Genomic DNA, 19,870 nt, shown 5'->3' on the forward strand with positions numbered 1-19,870 from the left:
GCGAGAGGCGTCAGTTCGAGAACCATTCAACTGTCGTTTGGAGCTGGCAATGCTTCAGTCCCCGTCTTTGCCTCTACCTGCGCGTGTCGCCTTCGTTGTGAATCCGACTATAGACACAGAAGCTGGTATATAAACGACATTTCTCGCGGCGGCATCTGTGTCCAAAATATTCTTGGTCTTGATGCTGCATCTAGTAAACTAAGAACTCGAGCTTTTGACGGCTACCCCCGACCATCTTTTATCACCATCAACAGTACCAATTCCCAAAACAGAAGAATGCTGAAGAATAGAGGGGTAGATCATATAACTAACGAGGAGGTACTGAACAGAACTGGGGAGACCAGAAAGTTGTGCAACGACTTCACCAAAAGAAGGGATCGGTTGATACGACACATTCTGAGAGACCAAGGGATCATCAGTTTAGCATTGGTGGGATGTGTGGAAGCTAAAAATCGTCAAGGGAGTGCAAGAGATGAATACAGTAAGCATATTCGGAAGGATGTAGGTTTCAGTAGTTATTCGGAGATGAAGAGGCTTGCACAGGTAGAGTAGCATGGAGAGTTGCATCAAACCAGTCTTCGAACTAAAAACAACAACAACAACAACCAGTGAATGCCTTTTAGCAAAAAATGGTTCAAATGGCTCTCAGCACTATGCGACTTAACAACTTAGGTCATCAGTCCCCTAGAACTTAGAACTACTTAAACCTAACTAACCTAAGGACATCACACACATCCATGCTGGAGGCAGGATTCGAACCTGCGACCGTAGCGGTCGCGCGGTTCCAGACTGAAGCGCCTAGAACCGCTCGGCCACACCGGCCGGCGCCTTTTAGCAAGTATTCTCTGTATATAGACTACATCCTATAGCATGAGTAGTCCTCTCGTTGCTGTGTGGGCCGGTAAGTCTCGAGCCAGCGCAGCTCTGTGTGGAGTTGGTACATAATTTTTTTGGTACTACTCAGAGGTGAATATAGGAGTAGCGACAGAGTAAGGGGGGCTGCTACCACCCAGAACTACATCTGTTTCTTCTTAATCTCAAAAAAATTCTTACCAACATAGTTTTCAGGCTTAAGAGTCGCGACAATTTATTTCGCTATTGTACTTGGTATTATAATAGCCTAAGCAAACAGCTTCGTTCACTCTGGAGAATTTGGAGGCGGCACGGTGAGACAAAATATCTCTGAGCTCAGCCGCCCCTCAGACGAAAATCCTTACTTCGACTATGATACTACTAAACTTACCTAAGCAGCATTTAATATTGTGATTCACTGTCCAGTTACTGACAGGCTCGGCAAACCATTGCGTCACCTTAATTTTTTGGACAGCACTAGTTACTAATTTATTTATCTATATTACTACACGGTCCAGTCACATTAAAATGACCACCGTCCGTGTTAAATGTCCATGCCAAAACGCAAGTGGCAGCACTAGCAGTGGTGGGTCTATAAAGCATCTCTGGGGGGAGGGGAGGGGGGGATGGACGCGGAAAACAGTGCAGTCGTTGTCGTAATGCGGAAACGGAGCTGTTTATCTGACGGCCAAAAGTGCATGATCATTGGCTCTTATGCCGAGGGTTGGAGCACTTCAGAAACAGCTAAATTTGTAATCTGTCTGCTGCCGTCGTGGTTAAAACATACCGTGCATGGCAAAATGGCGCTATCCAAAATATGCCCGGAGGCAACTCTTGTGCAGCAACAGCATGGGCCATACATCACAGGGGTAAACGACGGCTGCGTTGAGGAGTTGGCCGCCCATAACAACCAAGGGGTTACCGAAAGTGTCTCCTCAACTATCGTCCAGCCAACGCTGCTATGCGTTGGCCTCCGCAGCAGGTGCCTGGTTCGTACAGCCAGCTGGCTGCTGTTCATCGGCGACGGAGGCTGGAATTTGTCCGTCAACGCCGCAATTGGACGTCCACTGAGTGTCGACAGCTGGCCTTTTCAGATGAATCACGATTTATGCTGCATCCGACACATGGTCATTGGCCTGCGCGGCCCGAAACGTTTGAAAGAAAACACTCTGCTACAGTCCTTTTAAGGTCCAGGCGAGAGCAAGAAGTGTTATGGTATGGGGAATGTTTTCGTGATATTCCCTGGGTAATCTGTCATTCTGGAAGTCACAGTGGTTCAACACAAGTATGCATGTGTCACTGAGGACGACTTCCACGCAGTTTGTTTCTCCTCCTCACGATGGCATCTACCAGTAGTACAATGCAAAGTGTCACACAGCTCTCAGTGTACGTCCGTGGTTCTAAGAGTCCCAGGATGAGTTTACTGTACTCCCCTGGCCACCAAACTCCCCGCATTTAAATCCAATCGAGAATCTGTGGCACCACCTCGATCGGGCTGTTCGCGGCACCGAGCGCCGTTGGTCACAGCACTGCAGTCGGCATGGCTCCACGTCGCTGCCGGTACCTCTCAGAATCTCACTGCACATCAGCCAGTGGTCTGCGCTTCAAGCGGTCGTTACTTCGGCTCCTGACAGGTGGTCACGTTAACAGTATGAAACACTATCCCGGAACCCGGTACCGTTTGCAGCGTAGGTTCAACAAAAATTCTATTTTTCATTTTTTGCGCAGTTATTGACCGATGTTAAAAATTTAAAACGCTATCATCAACTCTTTACCAGGTAAACTATTATTTTAAAAGTTTAATACAAATTTTGGAATTTGGAAATTTGTGGTAAGATCGTATGGGACCAAACTGCTGAGGACATCGGTTCCTAGCCTTACGCACTACGTAATTTAACTTAAACTAACTTACGCTAAGGACAACACACACACCCATGCCCGAGGAAGGGCTCGAACCTCCGATGGGAGAAGCCGTGCGAATCGTGGCAAGGCGCCCCTAGACCGTGCGGCTACCCAGCGCGGCCTTTAACTCAATAAAGACAGGTATCACAGTTACCACAGCTCGTGGTCTGGCGGTAGTGTTCTCGCTTCCCGCGCACGGGGTCCCGGGTTCGATTCCCGGCGGGGTCAGGGATTTTTCCTTGCCTCTAGATGACTGGGTGTTGTTGTGTCGTGTTCATCATCATCATTCATCCCCATTACGGTCAGAGGAAGGCAAAGGCAAACCACCTGCGCCTGGACCTTGCCTAGTACGGCGGTGTGGGTCTCCCGCATCGTCCCCTATGCTCAGAGTGTGGGACCTCATCATCATCACAGTTACAAAACTGCGTGTTTCTCATCAGCCAGCGTAACTGACGGCGGGAAAATACCCTGACTTCATTCACCCTCTGTTGGAAAATGAGAGCACTTGGCAGCTTCCATTTCAAACCTTTGTGAAGCTTTTTCTCACTGACACTTCCCACAAAATGACACAAGGACAGACGTTTATCGTTTACTACATTTTCGCCGCCCACGCATTAAAACTTCAGTGCCAGGGGCAGAGTTTTAATTTATTACTGCGTTACTACTAACTCCATTCTCAACATAGTTTGCAGAGAGCATCCAGGGCCAGCCACTGTGGTCAAGCGGTTCTAGGGGCTTCAGTCCGGAACCACGCTGCTGCTACGGTCGCAGGTTCGGATCCTACCTCGGGCATGGATGTGTGTGATGTCCTTAGTTTAGTTGGGTTTAGGTAGTTCTAAGTCTAGGGGACTGATGACCTCAGATGTTAAGTCCCTTAGTGCTTAGAGCCATTTGAACCATCCACATATATCACTGAAGGTACCTGAAAAGTTATATCGCTGTATGTTAGGAGGGCAGCAGATACGATGTCACAGACATTTAGATGCGCGAAGAACTTGGATTTTGATTAAAATTAGGTGCAAATGACGCAGTTTACGCTGATGAGTCGAAACATTACGACCATTGCCCACCGCGAGGTTGAATGCCTCTTGGTGATGTTACAGGCACGTGACACAGAAAGGAAAGAATGTAAGTAGAAGGTAGACGAATGCACAGTCATTATGGCGAAGATAAGGGCGGTTCTGACAACGAGAATCTCTGAAACGGTGAATCTTGTCGCCTGGTGGCGTGCTACTGTCGTGAGCACCTACGGAAAGTGGTTAAAGGATGGTGATATAACGAGTAGTCAGTATGGAAGAGCATGTGCAGGCACAAGTGTTTCGGAGCTCACCGTTCAAAGGCCAGTGTCGAACATGGAGCTCCACATCACACGACACCTACTTGTTCCCGTGTTGACCCAACGATATCGTAAGTTGTGATTGCAGTGGGGTCAGTATCACTGATTTTTCACCGTGGATCAGTAGAAACGTGTCGCCTGTCCAATGAATCGTGTTTGTTGTTAGAACGGGTCGACGGTTGGGTCCTTACACGCCGTCATCCAGGCGAACGGCTTCACGAGACACGCACTGCGCCAAAGATGCAGCTCGGCGAGGGCACAGTTACGCTATGGGGTACACTGAGTTGGGCTTCTGTGGGATCGTGACGGAAGTGAGCTACGTGAACGTTATTGCGCACCACCTGCGTCACTTCTTGCTTGAAGTCTCCTCCTATGGCGATGACATCTTCTAGCGGGATGACTGTCCGTATTTCGAGGTCATAATCGTCCTACAGTGGATTAAGGGGCATTATAATGAACCCACATGATGTCTTGGACAGCAAATGTGCCTGATCCGTACCCATTGGAACACAAATCGGGCGCCAGCTGCCTGCCTGTAAACCACCATCTGGTAATTTTCGGGAATTGCTTGACCTATGCATAGACATCTGTTGCCATACAGCCTACTTCTGGAATCCTGTCAAGGACTTGTAGAATCCATGCCAAGCAGAATCTCTATTGCACTGTGTTTGAAAAATGGAACAACGGGCTGTTAAACAGATGGTCATAATGTTTTGGATCATCGGCGTATATTCATCCATTTTTTTCAAAATAAGTTCACCTGGCGACTTCCAACAAATTTAAAGCATAATTACGAAACTTTTCTACACGTTTCCTCGCTTACACGCTGAGTTTGAAATATTTAACACATTAACTCATTTGTAATGTAATCTGACATGTTCAGCTGTTTCATACATGGGAGTTTATTTCTTTAAAGTCCGCCCCAGGTAGCTGAATGGTCAGCGTGACGGATTGTCAATTCTCTGGGCCCGGGTACGATTTCTGGGTGGTTCAGGGAATTTTCTCCGCCCAGGGACTGGGTGTTGTGGTATCCTCATCATCATCCTATCATCCTCATCGACTGTAGGTCGCCGAAGTGGCGTCAAATTGAAAGATCGGCATGCGGCGAACGGTCTGCCCGACGGGGGCCCCTAACCATACGATTAAATAAATTTCCTTAAACAATCTGCGGTTTACTAGTAAAATCACTATTACGTACGCTACTACACAACAGACATAGCACTGATCTCAAAGCGTTTCTGCATTAGTTGTTGAATTATACTGAAGCATTCGTTCGTGGTCACTGTTAACTGGATATCACATCAAGACCATCATTCTCTCACCAGCGCCCATCACTGGCAGCTTCCCTCTGACTGCCCGCTCACAGTTGTGTTTCTGTCTCTAAGATCTACTACACGCACAATCTAACTTGACACTTTTTGTAGGCGATGCTAGGAGCAGAAGCACACGACGGCCTGCCAGCGTACTGGTTGCTGCGTGGACGGGTGAGGTGGTGGAGAGGGGAATGGGGAGGGATGGAGGTGGGGGCTTCTAGCAAGCACGCAGTACACACAATAAATATCGAATTCAGAACTTAGACCATACATAATATAGTCCACACATGACGACAAAATCTAAGTAAGCTGACGTGTGAAATTCGTCTGCAGGTGCCTTTCATACAAACTTTATTTTTTCTTGTTTGTAGTAATTTTAGTGACCTAATTCCTCGGGGAAATACAAGATGTCCTTCCCCAGCTGAGATGGCATCTTCCAGGAGGATAACTCTCCATGTCACAAGAGCAGAGTTTTTCTACAGTGATCTGAGGAATATGATATTGATATCACGTTGATGTCTCGACCACAAAATTCGCCTGACCCGAACACCGTGAAAGCATCTGGGACACTAACGGGTGCCAGTTTATGCCCAACAACCACAGACCCGTAGTTTAAGTCCAGCGCGTGTCCTGCGCGTAGATATATGATGCCATGGAGCTCAGAAAACGTGCCGTGGACTTGTTGAACCTACGACTCGCACTCGCTGCTGCATCCCATTCCAAATGGGTCCAATATACTCACAATCAGTTGATCACTATATTTTGGGAAGAAAAATATGAGTTGTAATATACAAAATATCAACCCCAAGCTAGTTGTTTTTATTTGTTCATATACAACCTTTGGAACTTATATTTTACTTAATGTGAAAAATAGTTATCGTCTTGGCATCTGTGAAATGTATGCATCCTTGCCTATTCTAAGATTAACCAGCACAAAAAGCTATGCAGCAAACATTTTTTGCGTGTAAGCTTTGTCGCTCGAGTTTTGTGGTATCAGAAAGAAACTGAATTCACATACATTGCAACATTTTTTTTATACTTTTCCTCTGTCTTTAGGATCTAAAGAATAGTACGACGAGATAGATAAAGTGCGCTATATCATTTCTTGTAATAGTGTTAAAAACATTTTACACCGTTTTTGAGAAGTCAGCTGAAAAGTAAATGTATCTTGCCAAACTGATGTGTTTCCCACCACTCCTGTGGAGACGGTAAACCAAGTACCGCATAATGTATCAAAAAGTGGGTAGTCGCTGAAGAAAATATAATTATAAAAAATTACACAGAATTGTAATTGCAATGTTTCAAACTTCGTTTGCTTCGCTCTCACGTGGCACATGTATAATAATGATGTTCGAAATTCCACAGATATTATGTTTTTTTTTCTTTTGCTTTATTTTGATTTCATTCCCCTGCCCCATATGGCCATGGGAGCGCTGGCAGCAGCACAGTCCGCCGTTCTTCAGCCGAGTAGCATTACAATGGAATAGAAAGAGGAAATTATACATTAAAAAAGGGCGGAAAAAGGGAGATTCAAAAACATATTAAGTGGAGACAATGGGATTTAAAATATACACTGACATGGGGACGTTCATTGGGAGGACTGTTAAAAAAGTCGACATAAAATAACACAGTTGGCGATTTGTGGGGCACTTAAAATGCACTGGAGTCTCACATACAAGTTAAAAGTCAGCCACAGTATAAAATTAGCCGGCCGCGGTGGTCTAGCGGTTCTAGGCGCTCAGTCCGGAGCCGCGCGACTGCTACGGTCGCAGGTTCGAATCCTGCCTCGGGCATGGATGTGTGTGATGTCGTTAGGTTAGTTAGGTTTAAGTAGTTCTAAGTTCTAGGGGACTGATGACCTAAGATGTTAAGTCCCATAGTGCTCAGAGCCATTTGAACCATTTTATAAAATTAGAGAGAACGAGACACACTTAAGAGATGGAGCAAACACAAAGAATAAAAACTTCAGGAAGGGACCTGCCGAGGGACGGGAGGCCTGAGAAGAAGGAAGAAAGAGGAAGGTGCAGTGGGGGTAGGGAGCTCGAGGGGGTGGAAGAAACAGAAAAAAGGACTGGTCGGGGGGGGGGGGGGATGGCACCAAGAGGCAGGAGACAGGCGGGGAGGGAGATGCAACAGTTGGCCCTGAGACATGGCCAATGGCTTTTACTGACCACCGAGCTTATGCCTGTGCCTCGCATTGTCTCGCCGACAGACGAGACGTACTAGGAGACCATTGAAACTGAATGTTTCCCACCTCCGCGATAAGACCTACCGTCGTGAGGCTGGGGATGCTTGCCGCCGATGCCAGTGACGACAACGAGCTTACAGTTCCAAACTGATTACTAGTGTCAGACCTGCCAAATGCAGGGCATTTATCGGGTAGTGTAGAGATACACACATCAAAAAAAGGTTTGTATCACCCCAGTTCCCAGAATTCCTGAAGATACACGTTGACTGTGAATATTGGATCACAGACACAGTCCCTTTGACTGTTTAGTGATGTCACTTCATTAAACCCGCCCAAAGACATAAACAACCATACATGAGCAGCGCCTATTAGACGGAGGGGGTCCGACAGCCGATCAGTTCTAGTCATTGCACCAGGAAGGAGATACATGGCTCGAATTGTCTGTAGTTCAAGACGGTCAATACCGCGGTTCGATCATGACTGCATTGTTACTTTGTGCCAGGAAGAGCTCTCAATAAGGGAAGTGTCCAGGCGTCTCGGAGTGAACGAAAGCGATGTTGTTCGGACATGGAGGACATACAGATAGACAGAAACTGTCTATGACATGCCGCGTTCAGGCCGCTACTACAGCAGTGGATGACCGCTACCTTCGGATTATGGCTCTGAGCAACCCTGACAGCAACGCCACCACGTTGAATAATGCTTTTCGTGCAACTATAGGATGTCGTGCTACGACTCAAACTGTGCACAATAGGCTGTATGATGCGCAACGTCACTCCCGACGTCCATGGCGTGGTCCATCTTTGCAACCACAATACTATGTAGTGCGGTAAAGATGGGCCCAGCAACATGCCGAGTGGACCGCTCAGGATTGGCACCACGTTCTCTTCACCAATGAGTGTCGCATATGCCTTAAACCATACAATCGTTGGAGACGTGTTTGGAGGCAACCCTGTCGGGCTGAACGCCTCGGACACACTGTCCAGCGAGTGCAGCACGGTGGAGTTTCCCTGTTGTTTTGTGGTGGCATTATGTGGGTCCGACTTACGCCACTGGTGGTCATGGAAGGCGCCGTAATGGCTGTACGATACGTGAATGCCATCCTCAGACCGATAGTGCAATCATATCGGCAGCATATTGGTGAGGCATACGTCTTCATGGACGACAATGCGCTACCCCATCGTGTACATTTCTTCCTTCAGGATAACGACAACGCTCGACTAGAGTGGCCAGCATATTCTCCAGACAAGAAACCCTATCGAACATGCCTGGGATGGACTGAAAATGGCTCTTTATGACGATGTGACCCACCAACCACTCTGAGGATCCACACCGAATCGCCGTTTAGGAGTGGGACAATCTGGACCAACAGTGCCTTGATGAACTTGTGGATAGTATTCCACGACGAATACAGACATGCATCAATACAAGAGGACGTGCTACTGGGTATTAGAGGTACCGGTGTGTACAGCAATCTGGACCACCACCTCTGATGGTCTCGCTGTATGGTGGTACAACATGGAATGTGTGGTTTTCATGAGCAATAAAAAGGGCAGAAAGATGTTTATGTCGATCTCTATTGCAATTTTGCAGGTTCCGGAACCCTCGGAACCGAGATGATGCAAAACCATTTTTGATGTGTGCAGTTTAATTTATATTTAAAAGTGTGTTTAATGGAATAAAGAAGAGATGGAAATTCGACTTCGCTATCATGTGACAGTTGAGATATTCACTCTGCAGCGGAGTGTGCGCTGATATGAAACTTCCTGGTAGATTAAAACTGTGTGCCCGACCGAGACTCGAACTCGGGACCTATGCCTTTCGAGGGCAAGTGCTCTACCATCTGAGCTGCAGAAGGTCGCGAGTTCGAGTCTCGGTCGGGCACACAGTTTTAATCTGCCAGGAAGTTTCATGTGACAGTTCTTTACGTTATACCTTCTGCGTGTATGGTTACGTCTGTTACAAATGCGTTGTCTTGACATTCTTAATACTTAAATTAGTGTATTGAATAGTTGCGTTCTCATGTGTTACGTTATAATGAGAGAAAGACCATATTGTGCATCCACACTAAAGATATCATAGCAGTCAAGCTTACAGATACTAATAAAATGAGAAATGTGTGTTCAAGTCCCGCTCCGGCACAAAATTTTCAACTTTCACGACTGAATTATTTCTTTGTCCAGTTGTGGTCAAGGTCGGCCACTCCCTTGAAACAATGCTATATTGCTAAGGCTCGCCCCATTGTTTCCTAGGTGAGGTTGGCAACGACTGGAGACAATACGCTCGGTCCCGAAGCCATCTGACTCACACTGATCCATTGCCACAAAAGTGCTAAGCCATATTCTGACCTTGTTTAGTTTGTGCCTGTGTGTGTTGCAGACGCTGTCGTTCGCGTACATGCTGGGCGTGATCTCCGCCTTCCACAGCACGTACATCGTGTTCATGGCGGCCGCCGTGACCGCCGTCGTGTGCCTGCTCGTCACCCTGGTGGCTACTTTCTCCAAGGTAAACGTCCGGTCTATGGCGTGGGAAGCCAACTCGCTTCTTAGCAGCGGTCGAGAAGGTACTGAGACGGGGATCGGTCTAATGTTAAATTACAATACAAGCCATCTCGGTCTGTTATCATAAACGCAACGTAGGACGTCTATCTTCCAAATATTTCTCACAAGGAAGGTCGCACTGCGCTTCGTCCTTTAAAAGGCTTACGAACGTCAAAAAAACAGATATCGAAATAAATGACCACGAGATATACAGGCAGCCGAAATCGTTCAACACAGGAAAGGCACTCAGTTATTTGTTGGGTGTATTCTAGCCTCTGTTTTCCTCTACTGCTTTTAACCTCTACAGCTCCCTCTAAAAGTGCGGATGTCATTCTTTGATATCTTAACACGTGTCCCATCATCCTGTCCCTTGGGTGTGTTCCAGCCTCTGTTTTCCTCTACTGCTTTTAACCTCTACAGCTCCCTCTAAAAGTGCGGATGTCATTCTTTGATATCTTAACATGTGTCCCATGATCCTGTCCCTTCTTCCTGTCAGTGTTCTCCACATATTCCTCCTGCCAGTGTTCTCCACATATTCCTTTCCTCGTCTATTCTACAAAGAACCTCCTTATTTCTTTCTTTATCAGTCCATCTAATCCTCAACACTCTCCTGTAGCACCACATCTCGAATGCTTCGATTTTCTTCTTTTCCGGTTTTCCCACAGTCCATCTTTCACTACAACACAATGTTGTGCTCCAAACGTACAGTCTCAGAAATTTCTTTCTCAGATTAAGGCCTCTGTTTGATACCAGTAGATTTCTCTTGACTAGGGATGCCTTTCTGGCCAGTGCTGACCCACTTTTATGCCCTCCTTGCTCCGACCGTCATGGATTATTTTGCTACGTAGGCAGCAGAATTCCTTTACGTCATCTACTTCGTGATCACCAGTTCTGATTTTAAGTGTCTCGCTGTCTTGATTTCTGATACTTCTCATTAGTTTCATTTTTTTCGATTTATTCTCAATCCATGTTCTTTACTAATTACTCTGCTCATTCCGTTAAGCAGATCCTGTAATTCTTCTTCGCTTTCACTGAGGATAGCAATGTCATCAGCAAATCTTGTCATTGACATCCTTTCACTTTGTATTTTAATTCCACTCCTGAATCTTTCTTTTATTTTCATCAATGCTTCTTTGATGTATAGACTTAACAGTAGGGAGGAAAGACTACAGTCCTGTCTTACACCGTTTTTGAACCGAGCACTTCGTTCTTGGTCGTTATATTTCCCCCTTGGCTCTTGTACTTATAGTATATTATCCGTCTTTCCCTTCAGCTTACCCCTGTTTTTCTCAAAATTACTAACATCTTGCAGCCTTTACACCATGGACAAATCCTATGAAGGTGTCTTGATTTTTCTTTGGCCTTACTTCCATTATCAACGGTGAAGTCAGAATTGCCTCTATGGTGGCTTTACCTTTCCTAAAGCCAAACTTATCGTCATCTAACACCACCTCAATTTTCTTTTCCATTCTTGTGTATATTATTCATGTGAGCACCTTGGATGCATGAGCTGTTAAGGTGACTGTGCGATGCCTGTCGCACTTTTCGGCTCTTGCTGTCTTTGGAATTGTATGAGTGATATTTTCTCGAAAGTCTGACGGTATATTACCAGTTTCATTTATTCTGCACACCAACGTGTATAGTCGCTTTGTTGTCGCTTTCCCAAATGATTTTAGAAATTCCGATGGAATGTTATTAATCCCTTATGCCATATTTGATCTTAAGTCATTCTGACTCTATATACATGGTGAGTCATAAACGAGGAAAATTGCCACACAATGAGCTACAAGCATAAATTCGTTTTCCGCATGTTCCTATGTCAATAAATGACAATGCAATTGAATGGTAAAAATCTGGAAATATGAAGTGGTGTTATCGTGCGCCGACATTGGCCAAGGGGACAGATCGGTAACAGGGCACAACATGCGAGTGTTGCAGGTAGTCTAGCCACTCACGTGAAGGCGAGGCATGCGGCGTCAAGCGACGGTCTGCGTGACACCGCGAGCAATGACAGCGCCCACATCTCTCTCGTACCGGTTACGCTGGCCAGTATTATGTATCACGGCTAGTTGGCATATGGAAAGAAACGTGTGGAGGGGCTGCAGTTCTGTGCATGCATGTTTTATAATTTGGTTTTTGTGTCCCAGACTTAGTTTTAAGAAACAGAACAGAGAAGAACATAGGTGCAGATCAGAAAATACAACGACACAGGTATGTGGCAGTTCATACAAACGAATACAATACAGCTGTACAAATCGAAATTAACATAGAAACACATGACCAGCATCTGCAGTGGCGGTTTATACGTACTGTTCGAAATGACGACCACGATGTGTTGAACTCTTCGCAGGAAGGATTGCTGAACACGATGCAACAAGTCTGTATCTCTTTGCGTAATATCACAGGCATGTTGTATTCTGCGTTGAAGCGTGTTGACATCAATAACCTCTCCTTCATTAATCACAGATTTCAGATGGCCCCACAAAAAGAAATCAGTGGATTTAGGTCTGGCGATCTTGCTGGCCATGCTACAGGGCCTCCACAACCGATCCATTTCGAAGGGAAGGCACTTTCCAGATTGTGTCGCACTGTGCCACTGAAGTGAGCGGGGGCACCATCATGCATGTTCATACGAGAGGCCAAACAAACGTCTTCCAACAACTCCGGTAATGTAGTAGCATCCAGGAAACGCAGAGACCGCTGTCCTGTAAGCCTCTGTGGTAGCACATGTGGCCCCATGAGATGGTGATCAATAATACCACACCATCTATTGACACCACATCATTGTTGGTACCCTCGTATCACTGTGATGTGGGGATCTTCTTCCGTCCACTCGTGCGAATTCACTATACCCTCCTTCGTGAAATAGGCTTCGTCGGTGAACAGTATTGTTCGTGGTAAATGCTGGTCGTGTGTCTGACGCCGTAGGATAAAGTTGTAGAAGTCCAGCCACCTCTGGTAGTTTTCCGGCAATAATGCCTGTACCTTCTGTATGCGAAAGGGATGGTAATGATTTCTATGGAGTACTCGCATAACAGTAGATTGTGACATTCCGACCGCAGTGGCGAGGGACCTGGTGCTTATTGTTCGGTCCTCCGCAACAGTTCGTAACACTTTTTCTTCGTCATCCGCACTTTACGACCACGGGCGGCCACGACCACTAATTCCTGGAGGTGCTACACATGCACCATACACCCTCAAGCGCCTGTCCGCAGAGTAAAACGTTTTTGCGGATGGAAGGCGCCAGATAGGAAACCTCTCGTGATACAAATGCCTTGCAACGTCAACTCTTCCATCTCCAAGCCCGTAGGTGAGGTGGATGTAAGCGTATTCCTTGTTTGTGAAACTTGCCATGGTACTGTAGTAACACTGCGACCCGGCCATTAGCAGCTGTCAACACGGCGAGTATCGGGCAGAGTGAGCAGCGCAGAGGTGTTGTAAACACCTTTCTTTGTTTAAATTGCTTAAGTATTTTAATTGAAAATATTGTTTTGTGGGATCAATGATATGAAGTTTTTCATCTTAGACCGTGAATTTATTTTCTATTTGTTCTTTGAGTTTTTTCTTTGTTTTTTCAAGAACTATAATCTTTATTTTAAACATCTATTATTTAATAATTGATTATAGACTTTTTGCTGAATGAGAACTTTTTAATTTGAATGGTTCTATGGTTGTTAGGACTATAATTTTGGATTGAATGTCTCTTATTTTTGTCTTTTGTTATATATATAATCTTCTTTGGTAATTTACTGTAGAGAGGATTATTTGTCAGGTGAAAAAAATATAAATTGTTTTATTATTAATGTTTTAATATTAATTCTGTCAATAGGGTTTTTAATTATTAGTCCTAATTTGATTAGAATTTTGTTAGGATGGGATGGTTTAGGTTTGGTTTCTTATTGTTTAGTTATTTATTACCAGAATGTAAAATCTTATAGTGCGGGTATATTAACTGCTCTTTCTAATCCGATTGGTGATGTTGCTATTTTAATTTATATTGCTTGAATGTTAAATTTTGGTGGTTGAAATTATATTTATTATTATGATTTTATTTCTGTTTCTTTTGAAATAAAGCTTATTACTGTATTAATTGTTTTAGCAGCCATAACCAAGAGAGCTTAGATTCCTTTTTCTTCTCGACTTCCTGCTGTTATGGCTGCTCCTACCCCTGTTTCTGCTTTAGTCCACTCTTCTACTCTTGTTACTGTGGGGGCTTTTTTATTGATTCGTTTTAGACCAATAATAGATACTTATAATTGTGGTTGGTTTTTACTTTTAATTGGTTGTATAACTATGTTTATGGCTTGATTGGGGGCTAATTTTGAATTTGATTTAAAGAAAATTATTGCTCTTTCTACTTTAAGACAACTTAGTTTAATAATAAGAATTTTGGCTGTAGGTTATCCAAAGCTTGCTTTTTTTCGTTTATTGGCTATGCTTTATTTAAGGCATTGTTATCTATGTGTGCAGGTTCAATAATTCATAATTTAAAGGATTCTCAGGATATTCGTTTTATGGGTTCAATTGTTAATTTTATGCCTTTAACTTATGTTTGTTTTAATGTATCCAGTTTATCTTTGTGTGGTATACCTTTTTGGCTGGTTTTTATTCAAAGGATTTAATTCCTGAAATTGTTTGTTTGGGATGACTTAATTGTTTAATTTCTTTTCTTTATTTTTTTCTACTGGTTTAACTGCTTCTTATTCTTGTCGTTTTTTTATTATTCAATTTTCTTTTGATTTGGTGCAATTTGTTTATTGTTTATTGGTGTTTTTGGTGGTAGTGTTTTATCTTGATTTATTTCCCCTATTCCTCATGTGACTGCGTTGCCTCATTATTTAAAGTTTTTGACAATTACAGTTGTTATTTTAGGTGCTTATTTGGGTTATCATATTTCTAAGTTTGATTTTTCTCATAATTTGTTTTCTTTAGATATACTTTCTTTTGTTAGACTTGCTGGTTCTATGGTTCTATGTGAGTTATACCTTTCCTTTCAACTAAGTTCGTTAGATATATGCCTTTGAAGTTGGGTTATTATGCATCAAAATCATTTGATTATCATTGGGGTGAGTTATTCAGCAGTCAGGGTTTGTATAGATTATTATATTCAAGGTTGATATCATTTGAATTTTAAGATTTATCTTTAACTTTTGTTTCCTGAATATTTATTTTAGTAATGTTATTTTTCTTATACCTAAATAGCTTATATTTAGAGTGTGACGCCTGAAGATATTAAGGAGGTATTTTCACTTTTAGGTTTTTATAAATATAATTTATATTATTTTTACAGTGAAAATGTAATCTTTTATTTAAACTATATAAATGTTAGAAATGTTAACGAAGTTTAACGGCTAATATAAAAAGTAAGGAGCTTTCATATTGGCTTTACATTTCCTCAATTGGAACTTTATAGTTCAATTATATTATTTACAGTAATACGCCAAAGGTATATTATTTACCAATCTTTCAGGTCGGAACTGAGTGCAATATTTTCGCCTCTAATTCTATTTAGGGTTGATTGATTATATCAATACTTTTTGAATGCAACCCAAATGTTATAGTTTTCTACAACCGTCTATTCTGCTCCTTGGTTTCATTCATGATATAGTCCTCCTAATAGGATTAGAATGAAGAATATTGGTGATGCTGTTCAGATTATACGAGGTGCATTTAAGTTCTAAGGCCTCCGATTTTTTTTTTTCTGCGGAAAGAGATAGAAACATGCACATTGTTTTAAAATGAGGCCACGTCCATTGTCAATACATCCCAGAGATGGCTGCACCGTACAGCAGATGGAATTTTACCGCCAGCGGCGAGAATGAGAACTGTTTTAAATACTTAAAATGGCGACGTTTTCCTTACTTGAACAGCGTGCAATCATTCGTTTTCTGAATTTGCGTGGTGTGAAACCAATTGAAATTCATCGACAGTTGAAGGAGACATGTGGTGATGGAGTTATGGATGTGTCGAAAGTGCGTTCGTGGGTGCGACAGTTTAATGAAGGCAGAACATCGTGTGACAACAAACCGAAACAACCTCGGGCTCGCACAAGCCGGTCTGACGACATGATCGAGAAAGTGGAGAGAATTGTTTTGGGGGATCGCCGAATGACTGTTGAACAGATTGCCTCCAGAGTTGGCATTTCTGTGGGTTCTGTGCACACAATCCTGCATGACGACCTGAAAATGCAAAAAGTGTCATCCAGGTGGGTGCCACGAATGCTGACGGACGACCACATGGCTGCCCGTGTGGCATGTTGCCAAGCAATGTTGACGCGCAACGACAGCATGAATGGGACTTTCTTTTCGTCGGTTGTGACAATGGATGAGACGTGGATGCCATTTTTCAATCCAGAAACAAAGCGCCAGTCAGCTCAATGGAAGCACACAGATTCACCACCACCAAAAAAATTTCGGGTAACCGCCAGTGCTGAAAAAATGATGGTGTCCATGTTCTGGGACAGCGAGGGCGTAATCCTTACCCACTGCGTTCCAAAGGGCACTACGGTAACAGGTGCATCCTACGAAAATGTTTTGAAGAACAAATTCCTTCCTGCACTGCAACAAAAACGTCCGAGAAGGGCTGCGCGTGTGCTGTTTCACCGAGACAACGCACCCGCACATCGAGCTAACGTTACGCAACAGTTTCTTCGTGATAACAACTTTGAAGTGATTCCTCATGCTCCCTACTCACCTGACCTGGCTCCTAGTGACTTTTGGCTTTTTCCAACAATGAAAGACACTCTCCGTGGCCGCACATTCACCAGCCGTGCTGCTAATTGCCTCAGCGATTTTCCAGTGGTCAAAACAGACTCCTAAAGAAATCTTCGCCGCTGCCATGGAATCATGCCGATTACGTCGAGAAGTAACGCCAGTTTCATCGATTTCGGGTGAGGAGTTAATTAGAAAAAAAATCGGTGGCCTTAGAACTTGAATGCACCTCGTGATGTCTGATGTGTTGAAAATAATTACGATTGGTAGGATTAATGTGTATTTACATTAAAGATTAGAAAGATTACGGGAATGAAGAAGAACCAGAGGGAGAATGGTATTTGTGCTGATCTTTTTGGATCGAATCCACGTTCAAATGGTGATCTTTTTTCCTGGTCATTAATTAATTTTTTTGATAGTGCTGTTGCAAGAATTATAGCGATTATTGGCATAATAAATCTAATGAAAACTCTTGTAGATAGAACTAGGATTGTTTTTCTTTATTTATATCAATCTTTCTGATTGGAAGTCAAATGTACTATTTATACTAGAAAAACCGTTTTCTACCTCATCAATTAATTGAGATATATAGGAATAATCATACAGCATCGACAAAGTGTCAATATCATGCTGCTGCTTCAAATCCAAAGTGATATGTTGGTGAGAATTGATTTATTGCATGTCAAAGTAAGCACGTTGTTAACAAGATTGTTCCAGTAATTATATGGAGTCCATGGAATCCTGACCCAACAAAGAATGTTGAGCCATATACTGCATCTGCGATAGTGAAAGGTGATTCTCAATATTCATACGCTTGAAATATTGAGAAATATAATCCTAACAATACTGTGAAGAATAAGCCTTGTAGTGCTTGAGTATGGTTAGATTCTATAAGACTGTGGTGTGCTCATGTTACGGTTACTCCTGAGGCTAAAAGAATAGCTGTATAAAGTAATGGAATCTGTATAGGATTGAAAGACTGAATTCCTATTGGAGGTCAGAGTATTCCTAGTTCAATTGTTGGTGCTAGTCTTCTGCTAAAGATGGCTCAAAAGAATTGTACAAGACTTCTGATGCAATAAATAAAATTATTCCTCATCGTAATCCAATTGATACAAATCCTGTATGTAATTCCTGATATGTTCCTTCACGGACTACATCTCGTCATCATTTTTTTATAGTTAATAAGGTAATTCCAAATCCAATTATGAATAAGTTAATGTTAAATAGGTGAAATCATTTTTCCAATCCTGATACTAGGACTATTGCTCCAATTGCTCCTGTTAATGGTCAAGGTCTATAGTGTACTAGGTGGAATGGGTGGTTTCAGTGAGTTGTTAACATAAGGTTAGCATACTTCTCTACAGTATAAAGTATTAAAATTGAGAAAATATAAGCCTGAATTATAGCAACTGCTGATTCTAGAATTAATAGGAATATTTGTCCACTAACTAGTAATGAAATTAAATGTATTGCTATAGGTGGTCCTGTATTTCCTAATAGGTGTCCAGTGATTATATTTGCTGCTAGTCGTACTGCTAATGTACTTGGTCAGATAACATTTCTAATTGTTTCAATTAATACTATAAATCATATTAATGCAGGTGGTGTTTCTTGGGGTACAAGGCGAGTAAATGTGTGATTAGTGTGCATGATTCATCCACATAGTATAAATCTTAATCATATAGGTAAAGCAATTGCAAATGTTAATGCTAAGTGGCTTGTTCTAGTAAAAATGTAAGGGAATAGTAATATGAAATTATTGAATAATATTATAATGAAAATTGAGATAAAGATTAACGTTGTTCCATTAATGATTTTGGTCCTAACATGGCCCTATTATGGCACTGTACACTCCGTTACCGACGGCAAAGTGTGATTCACAAGTTCTGATACAATTTCACATACATTACGATGGTATTTGTTCTTTCTCGTACCTTTCAAACGCTGGCAGGTACACATCAGCTCATTGGTGTGTCATGTGTTGTATCTATGGGTCAATGACATGTCGTGGTGAGGCTCGTCGGTATCTCGCTCAATAGATAACAGGTGTTTTTGTTTTACGTACACAGTACATCAATGAGAACGAAATTAAGAACGGTGCGTCACACGGTGCAGCGTACGGTCCTCGACATATTTTTCCTCGTTCTATAAATTGATATTAGTTTGAACTATGGCAGCGCCGTCCAGCGGGCCAACCATAGCGCCATCTGGTTTCCCTCTTCAAGCTAGACATATATATATATATATATATATATATATATATATATATATATATATATATATATATAGGGTGGTCCATTGATAGTGACCGGGCCAAATATCTCACGAAATAAGCGTCAAACGAAAAAACTACAAAGAACGAAACTCGTCTAGCTTGAAGAGGGAAACCAGATGGCGCTATGGTTGGCCCGCTGGACGGCGCTGCCATAGTTCAAACTAATATCAACTGCGTTTTTTAAATGGGAACCCCCATTTTTATTACATATTCGTGTAGTACGTAAAGATAAATGATTGTTTTAGGTGGGCCACTTTTTTCGCTTTGTGATAGATGACGCTGTAATAGTCACAAACATATGGCTCACAATTTTAGACTAACAGCTGGTAACAGGTAGGTTTTTAAAAATAAAAAACAGAACGTAGGTACGTTAGAACATTTTATTTCGGTTGTTCCAATGTCATACATCTACCTTTGTGAACTTATTATTTCTGAGAACCCATGCTGTTACATCGTGATTACCTGTAAATACCACATTAATGAATAAATGCTCAAAATGGTGTCCGTCAACCTCAATGCATTTGGCAATACGTGTAACGACATTCCTCTCAACAGCGAGTAGTTCGCCTTCCGTAATGCTCGCACATGCAGTGACAATGCGCTGACGCATGTTGTTAGGCGTTGTCGGTGGATCACGATAGCAAATATCCTTTAACTTTCCCCACAGAAAGAAATCCACGGACGTCAGATACGGTGAGCGTGCCATGGTATGGTGCTTCGACGACCAATCCACCTGTCATGAAATATGATA

At 42.9% G+C, this 19,870-nt stretch overlaps 1 protein-coding gene across 1 annotated transcript in view; it reads left to right on the forward strand.

The window, feature by feature from the left end:
* The window catches only part of LOC126214894 (protein lifeguard 3-like), a 116,390-nt gene that overhangs the window by 53,219 nt on the left and 43,301 nt on the right, over window positions 1-19,870 (forward strand). The window contains exon 5 of the mRNA XM_049941538.1: window positions 9,971-10,154. Coding sequence (XP_049797495.1) covers window positions 9,971-10,154 — 184 coding nt within the window. The remainder of the gene's footprint in view (window positions 1-9,970; window positions 10,155-19,870) is intronic.

This window comes from Schistocerca nitens, chromosome 12 (assembly GCF_023898315.1).
Source record: "Schistocerca nitens isolate TAMUIC-IGC-003100 chromosome 12, iqSchNite1.1, whole genome shotgun sequence".
NCBI classification, from domain to species: Eukaryota; Metazoa; Arthropoda; class Insecta; order Orthoptera; family Acrididae; genus Schistocerca; species Schistocerca nitens.